The following is an 11357-nucleotide window of genomic DNA, read 5'->3' on the forward strand; positions in this document are numbered from 1 at the left end:
CAATCAGTAAAGGCAACCACATACAGTGTTGCCAATATTAAGTAAAAAACATTGAAAATAATCACACATTTATTAGGTGACTACCTAATACATGGCGTAGTTATACGATTACATTCACCACGAAAGATAAATGAATGAAATTCTTTATTTGTGTCCACACAATTTTTGTGAAAATTGTCGCAAATTTCTGAAAACAAAAACCAATGAGGTGTTGGTAAAGTGATATTTTTCATTACAGCTCTTTTCCTAAATTAATAGCCTGTTTATATTATAGCTTTATGAAGATTCTTCTCAGTGAGTTTATTAAATCTGGTTGTAAACATACTATAACTGTTTGTAATACGACAAAGAAGAATGTTTACATTAACTAAATCCAGCAGATATCAGCTGCTGATGTCATTGCGTATACGTCAAGTAAGATCCACTGGATTTCAGATGATTTGGTAACTCAAATATTTTACAACATTATTGCAATTTTATTATACCCAAATTATATCTAATTCCAAGATGGACTACGGTGTGTGGAAAATATTATTCAACATTTGGTCTACTAATTTATACTATTTTAATAATAATAATAATAATAAAAAGGAAAAGGAAAAATTGTTATCGTAGTAAAAATTTGTATATTCTAGCAGGTTCTGGAACATACATATAGGGGGTTATCATGAACGGCATTTCCCTGTGATTTTCTTGACTGACTGACTTTATCCCTTAAGTTGCAGCGGCGAAAAAACAAAACTCTCGCGGAAATTTCATTCATGATAACCCCCATTAGTTTTTTTCTAGGGGAGAACACAACCTTCCTGAAATATGGCCTCGAAAATACCCAATATTCAGGACAACTCCTTCTTACATCTCTCGCGCTAATGTTTATACCCACAGCCTTTTGGATAAAGAGAGTGTATACACTTTGATACGGCCAAAATCGTGCCTAATCGAAATAATTCTTTTAGACCCCAATTACGTTTTCACGAAATCCGTTTCAGACAGTTTGTAGTTGATTAAGCCATGTCTGTCCGTCGGCCTGGTTGGCTGGTGAGCACGACAACTCTCAAACTGATCAACGGATTTGGTTCAAATTATGAAAATCGGAATGTTTTGTCCAATCTTAGTTTAAATTCGAAGATAGACCATATCGGTCAACTCCTTGCTGTGCCTCACCACAAAAGTTCACAAAAATGTTCGCTAAAGTAGTGCGCAAAATAAATTTCGAAGGGAGTAACCCGAATTGGTCATAACTTTGCTTATGGTAATATTACTTGGGTGCCACCATGCTGCAATAATATACACACCCGTCTTGCACGGTGAAAGTCGTGTGTACGATTCCCCGGCTAGGCAACATCTAATTTTCAACGGTGGCAAAATACCCCTAAGTAATGTAGGCGACATTTCCTGAGTATTTCAGCCATGTAAAACTCCTCTACAAATGGTGTCTTAGGACACGTCGTTCGTACTCGGCAATAAACAGTAGCACCCATATCATTGAACTAATATGAATCGGGGTGCACTCATTGATGTGAGAGACGATCCTGTATGGGATGTTCGTGTGCCTCTCAGTACATAATTTAGAAAAACTACCATTTATCAGCTCATTTCGGATCGTTTTGATTTTTTTTGCAACAAGTGATTTCTGTCACAACGGTGCAATTTTTTTCGTGGACAAGTTCATACTTCCTTAGATAATGGCCTACAAGCTCCTAAAAAGCCTGTACCCACCAACCAACCCTCGATGAGAGAAACCGATTTGGTCTACACGTTGTACATATTATTTCTTAAAGACTCGGATTATGTCCGAATATTGAATGTTTGCAAAGAGTGCAGTCTGTGGATTCGCCCTGGGATAGTTTTTTGACAACATGTTGTGTATGCGACCCTAGTTACGACGATACAGTTTTTTTCGGGGAAAGTCTAAAAACACCTATAGACGTCAGAAGTATTGTGTTCACTTTTTTCTTTAGCTCCGAGGCTGTGATTATGGCTGACACTTTGCAAATGACTGAAGTATAGTGTTTCATAACGCCGTAATACTTAACAAATGCGAAGCTGTGTACTTCAAAACGTCACAATTGCGCATTTTTAACGTAGGTAAAAAGCAAACATGCATAATTTTTATTTCTGTTGCATTTAGTTGTATTTTCGAGGAACAGTGCATGAGTGTGCAACTGAAATATTTTGACGAAGTTTAAAAACTGCAAAGCATCTGACGAACGGAAGTCAGCCTATATCTCTGTCTGCACAGCTAACTGATACTTTCCTTCTCAGCGTGAACTGCATCGTCCCCATATTAAGCCATATTAGTGCACACATTTAACCGGTGTTAAATGAGGTTCCTCAGGTGACACCACGGAAAGGTAACTAAGATTGGACCTGACCAGGTAGATAGCAAAAATGTATTTATGTCTCCTTCTTGCATTTAAAACAAAACAAAATCCGAAAAAATGAATTTAATTGAAAAAAATTAATGATTTACAATTGTATGGACAAATTAAGATCGAAGATACTCCTCTTCCTGAACACATTAAATATTTTTAATATTTTCTTTATAGAAAATACTTTTGTTTTTAATTTTCTCTCCTTAAATCGTGTATTAAAGTATTTACAGCTGGCATTTCGATGTCGTGCGGTGTGTTGATTTCGTAAATAATTTTTTGTAAAAATGTCCACGTATAGTGACATGTTTGGGGATATTTAATGTTCATGGTTGTGTAGCAGTAAAAACAGGCTTCAACAGCTTTCAAGGGATTTTCAAATTTCCATCTATTGTCAAATAAATCCAAATATGCAGCGGAAATAACGTGTTCATCATCCCCAACGAAATAAACCTTCGGTTGTGTTTCGGTCTTGATTCTTTTTGCAGGACTTTCAGTTTTATCATATGACTTTTCGTTGTTCTATATAAAATTAATTATAATACAACATTAAACAATTGTCACATGGAATTTGATTTGTTCTACTAACCTTGTAACAGATAAATGATTCCTGGGATTCTAATTTTGTTATCTTGTGGATCGGTAATATATATGGTATAAGCATTAGCGACAGAGCAAGTTGGCAATCTTTGTTGTTGAAATATGGACAATTAGTTTTAGTCTGTTTTGAAAATACATAGTACTCTATATAAACATACCTTCGTCGTTGGTTTTACTGATATTAGCTAATATGTTCATAACATTGGTATCTCTTGATTGCTGAAATCTGGCAATTAATTTGGAATAGTATATTTTCCATTCCTCTGAGATGTGTTTCGTTGTTGAATATAATATGTTAAAATCTATATAAAGCTATAAGAACAGATGGGTTTTAAATTAATCGAAGTATTTTAAAAGTTAATCAAATGTCTACTACTTACCAAATCATAAAAGTTTTCATTCAATTTTGAAATATTATAGCGATTGAGGTAGACCTGTGCACTTATTTTGTCACTTATTAATTCTTTACGCCTGTGGGCGTAGGACTTTCTCCAAAGATCTTTAATCGTATTCCAGTCTGAGTCCATGGCTATGAGAACTTCCAATTCATCTGGGCTTATAGTTTCACTAATTCGTGTTAGAGATTCATCTTGCTCTATTTGAAGAAGAAGGAATGTGCAGATTAATATATACACAAGTGCAAATCATTAAAAATAAAATCATATTGTCTTCTCTGGGACCTCCTGAAAATCTTAAAACATCCACGCTTATTGTCCTTTGGGATCTCCTGAAACATCTTGAAAAAAACACGCTTATTGTCATCTGGGACCTTTTAAAAAATCGACGCTTATTGTCCTCTGGGACCTCCAAAATATCTTAAAACATCCACGCTTATTGTTCTATGCGACCGCCTTAAGATGTTAAAAAAACCACGTCTATCGTCCTCTTTGCGACCTCATAACAAATCTGAAAAAACACGCTTATTGCTTCTGTTGGACCTCCTAACAAATCTTAAAGAAAAAAACACACCTATTGCCTTCTGCGGGACCTCCCAACAAATCTTAAAAAAGCACGACTATTTAAAAGCCCAAGCTTTGAGACCTCTTTAAAGATCCATTGTCTTTTTTGGGACCTCCTAAGAAATCTGTAAAGATCTACACATATTGTCCTCCTTGGGGCGTCCTAAGAAACCTTTAAAAACCCACGCCTATTGTCCTCTTTGAGATCTCTTTAAACATCCATTGTCTTTTTTTGGACCTCCTAAGAAATCTCTAAAAATCCACACATATTGTCTGTCCTCCTTGGGACCTCCTAAGAAATCTTTAAAAACCCACGCCTATTGTAGCCTTTGGGACCTCCTAAAAATCTTTAAAAATTCACGTCTATTGTCCTCTTTGGGAACTCCTAAAAAATCTTTAAAACTCCACGCCCATTGTCCCCTTTGGATCTCACATGTGAAAATACGAGTACTTTAGCCCCAGCAGTTACCCTTGTTATACCCTCAGCCTTTAGGCTAAGGAGGGTATATACACTTTGATACTATGAAAATGTGCCTCATCGAAATAATGGTTTTAGACCCCAAGTATGTTTGGACGAAATATGTTTCAGACAATTTGGAGTCGATCTAGCCATGTCCATCCGTCTGTCTGTCCTGCTGGCTGGAGCGCACGATAACTCTCGAACGGATGAACCGATTCGGTTCAAATTTTGGCTTTCGTAATACTTTGCCCAAACTTAGTTTAAGTTCGAAGATGAGCAACATCGGTCCACTCCTTCCGGTACCTCCCCCACAAAAGTTCGAAAATGTTCGGAAAGTTTGTGTGAGTGACCGATTTGATCCATACTTTGTACAGCGTAAACTTTCTACCAGAGTAATATGAGTTTCCAATATGGTCTTAATAGGTCCACTCCTTCGGGTACCTCACACACAAAATTTCGGAAAAGTTCAGTTTAGGACCATCTCTCGAATCGCGTTTTTTTTTTCTTTTAGCAACTTGTATTCACTGCCGTCCATACGACGGTACAAGTTTCATCAGGGGCAAGTCCATACTTCCTGAGAAACAGCATGAAAGTTGCAAAAAACCCCTATGACACCGTGTGAGGTGGTTGGCGCGCAAGGTAACTCTCGAACGGATCTGCCGATTCAGTCCAAAATATGGCCTTAGTAATATTTTGTCCAAACATAGTTTAAGTTTGAAGATAACCCATATCGGTCCACTCCTTCAAGTACCTCCCCCACAAAAGTTCAAAAATGTTCGGAAAAATTGTTGGTCTATACTTTACACATCCTAATATATCTACCAGATATAGATCAGGTTCAATTATGGACTATATTTGTCCACTCCATCCGGTACCTCCCACACACATCCTAATATATCTACCAGATATAGATCAGGTTCAATTATGGACTATATTTGTCCACTCCATCCGGTACCTCCCACACACAATTCTGGATAAGTTCACTTTAAGACCTAATATCGAATCACTTTGATTTTTGTTGAAGCAACTTGCATTCGCTGCCTCAATTGCGATGGTAAAAGTTTTTTTAGGGGCAAGTCCATACTTCTTGAGCAAACAGCCCGAAGAGTGTAAAAACCTCCTATGGCACCATATGTTGAGGCTGGAGATCCACTTCCATAACGGTCAATGTCGATCCATTCCTTTTAGTATCTCCTCCGCAAAACTTTTGATCTTTAATCCTAATCAACATTTTTGCCGGTTCAAAACCCCCTAAATACATACGTATTTTGGGAAAAATTGTTTCAATATACACAGGCTGAGGGTATATCTCTGTCGGCAAAGCCGACTGATACTTTTTTACTTGTTATGTATGTATTTTGTGTAAGTACATATTCACACTCACCATTATTGTTAGACCTTGTAATAGCACGTCTTGTTAAAAGCCCAGCTGCAACTAATTTGGATCTGTGATTATTATAGGCATCGAACAATTTTCCCTTTGCCAACTGGCCTTTGCTGTATGGTATATAATAAGTTTCCTTTATTTCCAATGAAAAAATTTCAACAATCGACTGAGACAATTGTAGAAAATCTTCTTTTAAAAGTCTGAAAATTAATACAAAAAGATTGTATTGGAATAAAAATCGTAAAAAAGTTTTAGCTGAACATACTGCCTATTTGGATGTGGATTCAATAAAAATGCCACTATAGCTTTGGCTACTTTTACTCGATCCTTATTTTGTAGAGTTTTATATTTTAAAAGCTGCTTGATTTCAGGAATTTGTTTTATTTGCTAAAAAAGAAGCGAGGTGGTTGTTATTTTTTAAGTTTCCTACAAAAAAAGCCATTAACATACCTCTACGGAAGGTACACCAAATAATGTACCCGTTGTGTTAAAATTAAAATAATGGTTTTGTGTAGAATTGGGAGCTTCGATATTATCTATATAGGTCAAGGAACTGGAACTGCAACTCTCAAATTCCAAATCATCACATGGTTCTGATTTCACGTCATTGATCACCTGTGGAGAGTTGCAATGAGGAAGCTCTATAGATTCACAATTGTTTTCAGGATTTGCATTAGAACGTCTAGTTATAATTCCAGCGGCACATAATTTAGTCTTTTGGTTATTATATGCATCGTACAATTTTCCCCTTGCTAGGCGTCCATTTGTAAATGGTATGTAATATGTTTCCCTTATTTCCAGTGGGAAAATTTCTACAATCGTCTGAGACAACTGTAAAAAATCATCTTTGAAAAGTCTGAAAAAAATGAAATGCAAAGAAAAATATTGAAATGGTAAAAAAAACGTTCTAATGAACTCACCGTCTCTTGGGATTTCGATTTAGTATAAATGCTATTACAGTATTCGCTATTTTTGATCTATCCTTATTTTCCAGAGTTTGTCGTTTTAAAAACTGTATCATTCCAGGGATACGCCTAATTTGCTGAAAAAGATTCAAATTCAAACGAGTTAAATTTTGAAAAATGAGTTTTGCTGAAAGAAATTTGAGGTATTTTATTTTTAAATTATGTAAAAAAAGGTGGCGGTTGCCAGAGGTTATTTGCTGCATAAGCTGGTCTTATACTTCCAAACGCGTAGAGTTTTTTTTTTAATTTTTTACCACACTTTGTTATTTACATTTGAACTTCTCTACAACGAGTAGTTTTATAAAAAAGGGTTCCTTGACAAGCTCCACATACCTGGGCAGATGGAAGTGTAGATGGGTCATTAAAGGCCATAGATTCATTGCCAAAATAGTGCTCCTCTTGACTGACATTAAACATTTCAGCATCTTGACTATTTTCAGGCTCTGAATTATCACTTGTACTTATTAATCCGTCTGTATTTAATTTCCTCCGGTAATTGTTATATGCATCGTACAATTTACCTCTCGCCAAACGACCTTTGGTAAATGGTATATAATATGTTTCTTTTATTTCGAATGGGAAAATATCGACAATTTCTTCAGATAGTTTTATGAAATCCTCCTTAAGAAGTCTATGAAAATAAAAAACGCACAATATATTAAAATAAGTTATTATTGCAAGATATGTATTTATTGAGCTTACCGCTTTTTTAGGTCATGTCCCAGGATATTTATAATTATGGCTTTGGCTATTTTTGTTCTGTCTTTATTTTCCAGGTATTTACATTTTAAATACGGCAACAATTCAGGAATATCACATATATTCTAAGAAAAGAAGGAATTTCTATTTAACAATCCTTAAAAAATATTTATATAAACTTACCTTTACGGAGGAAGGTGTAATCGAAGTGGGAGGAGGTGTAGAATATACGTTACATTTGTTGTTGGTAATATCTTCTTCATTTTGAGTGTGACTATAAACTTCTGTTATAAAATGTGGGTGTTGCGGCTTTGGTGTCGATGTATTAGCTACAAATTTTGATGAACTACCACTGCAAGTTTGTACTTCAAAATCATCGTAAAATTCGGACTTTACGGTCAAATTAGTATCATCTAAAATAGGAAAGTACAACAATGTATTAAAACACATAAAATATGTAAAGTTAAAACATTTAAAAATACTCACGTTGGGCTAATTTAATATCCAATACAAAGTCTGTAGAAGAAATATATTGCAGTACAAAATCCATAAATATGTGTGGTTTTATAGGGAATTCCTTGTTCAAAACTTCTACATCGGTTAACGGCGGTATGTTGTAGGTCTTCTTAACTGAAAATAATTACATACTCATTATTGAAATATTTTTTGGTAGCAGCATAGTAAGTTTTCAAACAATGGCAACATGAACATTTACTTTAGCTATAATTCAAAGAGTTATTTCGCTTGAGAACATTGTGGGTTTTTATAATTTGTTGCTATCGATTTCAGTCATTGCATAGGTGAATTTTTAATTATTTTGACCTATGTTCCTCATAGGAGTTGAAAGGGAATAAATAATTAAAAAATTGAGCTACAGTGTTTTATTTATAAATGCAGCAAAAGCTAGAAAATAATTTTTCGCTTAACATTAAGTAGTTATTCATCTTCTTTGAAGTACAAATTAGTAGCTTCTTGCAGTTCTGGAACATACCATTTATGTCTAAACTAAAGTCTACAATAAAATATAAGGAATTAAAATCATCACACATTCTGCAGACACGTTCTCCAGATGCATAACATCAAAGCTAATATCTACCACTCTAAAATTGTTTCTTAAACATTAGTGAGCTTTTTACTAAAATAGAGTTAATACCAATTGGCTTCCCGTTCGACCTGTGTTGGTTGTCCCATAATTTGTCATTATAAATTTTAACTATTTCCTCTTGAATTTGTCGAGTTTAAAATTCAGCCGCCAATTGACTAGAATTCGATAAGCCAACGCCGTTAAATTCTTTCGTTCGGCTTTGATGTTTGAGGTCTTCATTCACCAGCCGGTTTACGAATGAACGACAAAATAAAATCCAAGAAATGTCGGGAAAAATTGCTGTGGTGTAAATCATCACATTGTTTAATTATGTCCACAAATAAACACAAACAATTGGGAGGCATTCTGCCATAAACTTAAAAAAAATACAAATTCCAACCATTGCGTGTTTTATCCAAGATATGAACATAATTTATAATCTATACATACCTTCATTTACAAACAAATTGTAGTCATTGAGTCCATCAAATTTTACTGCAACTATTTCCTTCCTTGTTTGGAATGTTGTTTTTATTAATTTCAAGCCACTCATGTTTTTTATTTATTTCAATTTTCCCAACAGCAACCTTTTCTCGCTGAAACAATACAAAAACTATTAAAACACGTCTTGCCAGCGTATTCATGTACTTATGTATGTTTACATACCACAGACATATGTATGTATATACATTCACAAATATTGAATGTACATAGTTGATATTTACAAAACAATTGTGAAAAATAGACCACATATATTGTAACTTACCACAATCAGAAAGGCAACTTTGTACAGTGTTGCCAATGTTTGAGAATAACCATACATTTATTAGGTGACTACCTAATACATGGCGTATGTATACGACGGCAAAATGTAAATAAATGAACGTAATTATTTAAGTGTTTTCCTCAAATTTTGTGTGAAATATGACGAAAATTTATGAAACAAAAAAATATTAACTTAAATGATCTCTTTTATAACAAGATAAGGCATTTCAATGTTATTATTCTTCAGTGAATGGATTTTAAATGTGTCTCTTTACGTGATAATAAGTGTGTCTGCGTACTCGATAATTTGTAATAATTATTACAAATTATTACTGAATGTTGTTTTTTTTACACAATGTTCAGTAAAAGAGAATGAATTGAGAAACTTGTTTTGAAATTTTTATTACTGAGAACTTATAATTTTTACTGAAGGAATTTTGTTCAGTAACATTTTGTAGCTTTAAGCAGTTGTCAAAAGTTTAAAATACTCAAATATCATAATCGTAGATATTAATCAAATTGAAAATTTTTACTGAATGTTGTCTTTTTACTTTTTTAATTTTTTCCTTTGAAAGAGTATAAAATGCTTTACTCTCTAAAAAGAAGTTACTGAGTAATATTTACTGAGAAAGTACAAGGACAAACCTAATTTGAAATAATTATTACGAAATGTTACTAAATGCTGTCTTTTTACACAAAAGTTCAGTAAAAGAGAGCGAAGTGACAGTTGTTTGCTGAGAAATTGCTAAAAGTTACTGAAGGAATTTTTCCCAGCAACATTTACCAAGTTCGATCAGCTGTTTTTTAATCATCTGCTAATGGTCAGCTGCCCAATGTTTATCTTATTTTTGTGGAAAATTACTATAAATATTACAATTCAGCTAAATTTATTGATTATTTTATTAATATAATAATTATTTTTATTTATTTTGCTTAAAATTGAAGAACTTTTTGATTGCTTTGTAGTTGGTTTTTCTTTCATGCATTGGCGCCAATGTTTTTGTTTTGGTTATCAGGTGTTATCTTGATAAAGTTTAGTAAATGCTGTCATTTTACTTTTTTCTCTATTTTCGTATCAAAGAGTAACCCCCAGTTTTTGTAAAAAAAATTATGTTCTCACACGAATTGTCAATTTCTTTAGATCGATTTACTCGCCTTAGCGCAAATGTGGAACGCTGATTTTTGAATGAGGAATTCTTAACTATATATAGAACGTGTTTACGATGAATTAGATCTGTATATCATTTAGGGACAGAGTTATGGATGCCCAAATTATTACGAATATAGACGAACGAACAAAAAATAGTTACAAAAACAGGGGGTAAAATCTCTCTTATTCTCTGAAAAGAAGTTACTGAATAATTATTACTGTAAAAGTAAAAAGACACAAGTACATATAATAGCTCTGTTCCTTTACGTGCAAGAATCTTCAAGTTGTACCACTTTTTACTCAAAAAGTGTTCCTTTACTTCAGGCACCATACAATTCATATGGGAGCAGTTTACAAGTTTTAATACTTTTGCCGGTTTTACCATTTTCAAAAGTAAAGGAACAGACCAAATGTAATGCAACGATTGCTGTGTTCCTTTATGTGCAATAATCTTCAAGTTTTACCACTTTTACTCGAAAAGCGTTCCTTTACTTCAGACACCATACAATTCATATGGGAGCAGATTACAACTTTTGCCGCTTTTACCATTTTCAAAAGTAAAGGAACAATGCAGATGGTCTGCTCCTTTACTTTTGAAAATGGTAAAACTGGTAATAGTAGTAAAAGTTGAGTAAAAACTGGTAAAACTCGAAGATTCTTCCACGTAAAGGAACAGAGCTAAAATTATGGTAGTTTTATACGTTTGTACGTATTTAACTTTCCCTACAAAAAAAACTAATGTTGTATAATAATTTCCACATACATAGTCCATATTGGAACCAGTCGTTCCTTCCGATAGGTCGAATTTTTTTAAGTTTTGGGTCATTATGTCAGGAAGCATGGATTTGTTTACGAAATAAATCTTTGTAATCAGAGTCACAACAACTAGCTTTGGTGAACATTTCAAAACAATTCT

General features: G+C 33.9%; 1 protein-coding gene across 2 annotated transcripts; it reads right to left on the reverse strand.

The window, feature by feature from the left end:
* Positions 1–2432: 2432 nt before the first annotated feature.
* Positions 2433–9336, reverse strand: LOC141393196 (uncharacterized). 2 transcript variants are annotated; one of them, XM_073966161.1, is made up of 14 exons: positions 9293–9336; positions 8977–9122; positions 7929–8072; positions 7626–7855; positions 7446–7567; positions 7077–7374; positions 6699–6820; positions 6229–6634; positions 6044–6165; positions 5776–5978; positions 3353–3567; positions 3131–3284; positions 2962–3059; positions 2433–2894 (listed from the first exon to the last, which is right to left on the reverse strand). In XM_073966161.1, exons 2-14 carry the CDS (start codon positions 9077–9079, stop codon positions 2565–2567), a joined length of 2547 nt encoding a protein of 848 aa, XP_073822262.1. In that variant the 5' UTR covers positions 9080–9122; positions 9293–9336; the 3' UTR covers positions 2433–2564. The 2 variants fall into 2 exon arrangements, with proteins under 2 accessions (XP_073822262.1, XP_073822260.1); XM_073966159.1 differs by having other exon boundaries at positions 9193–9323.
* Between the last annotated feature and the right edge of the window lie 2021 nt (positions 9337–11357).

The sequence above is a fragment of the Musca autumnalis genome, unplaced genomic scaffold (genome assembly GCF_047663935.1).
Source record: "Musca autumnalis isolate F117 unplaced genomic scaffold, ASM4766393v1 scaffold_2, whole genome shotgun sequence".
NCBI lineage: Eukaryota > Metazoa > Arthropoda > Insecta > Diptera > Muscidae > Musca > Musca autumnalis.

Excerpts from the sequence above, each read along its gene's own strand:
- LOC141393196 (XM_073966161.1), bottom strand. The coding sequence starts at position 9,079 with ATGAGTGGCTTGAAATTAATAAAAACAACATTCCAAACAAGGAAGGAA. Across the intron at positions 5,979-6,043 it reads AATCCACATCCAAATAGGCA|ACTTTTAAAAGAAGATTTTC; the intron begins GTATGTTCAGCT and ends ATTAATTTTCAG. Across the intron at positions 2,895-2,961 it reads AATCATTTATCTGTTACAAG|AACAACGAAAAGTCATATGA; the intron begins GTTAGTAGAACA and ends AATTTTATATAG.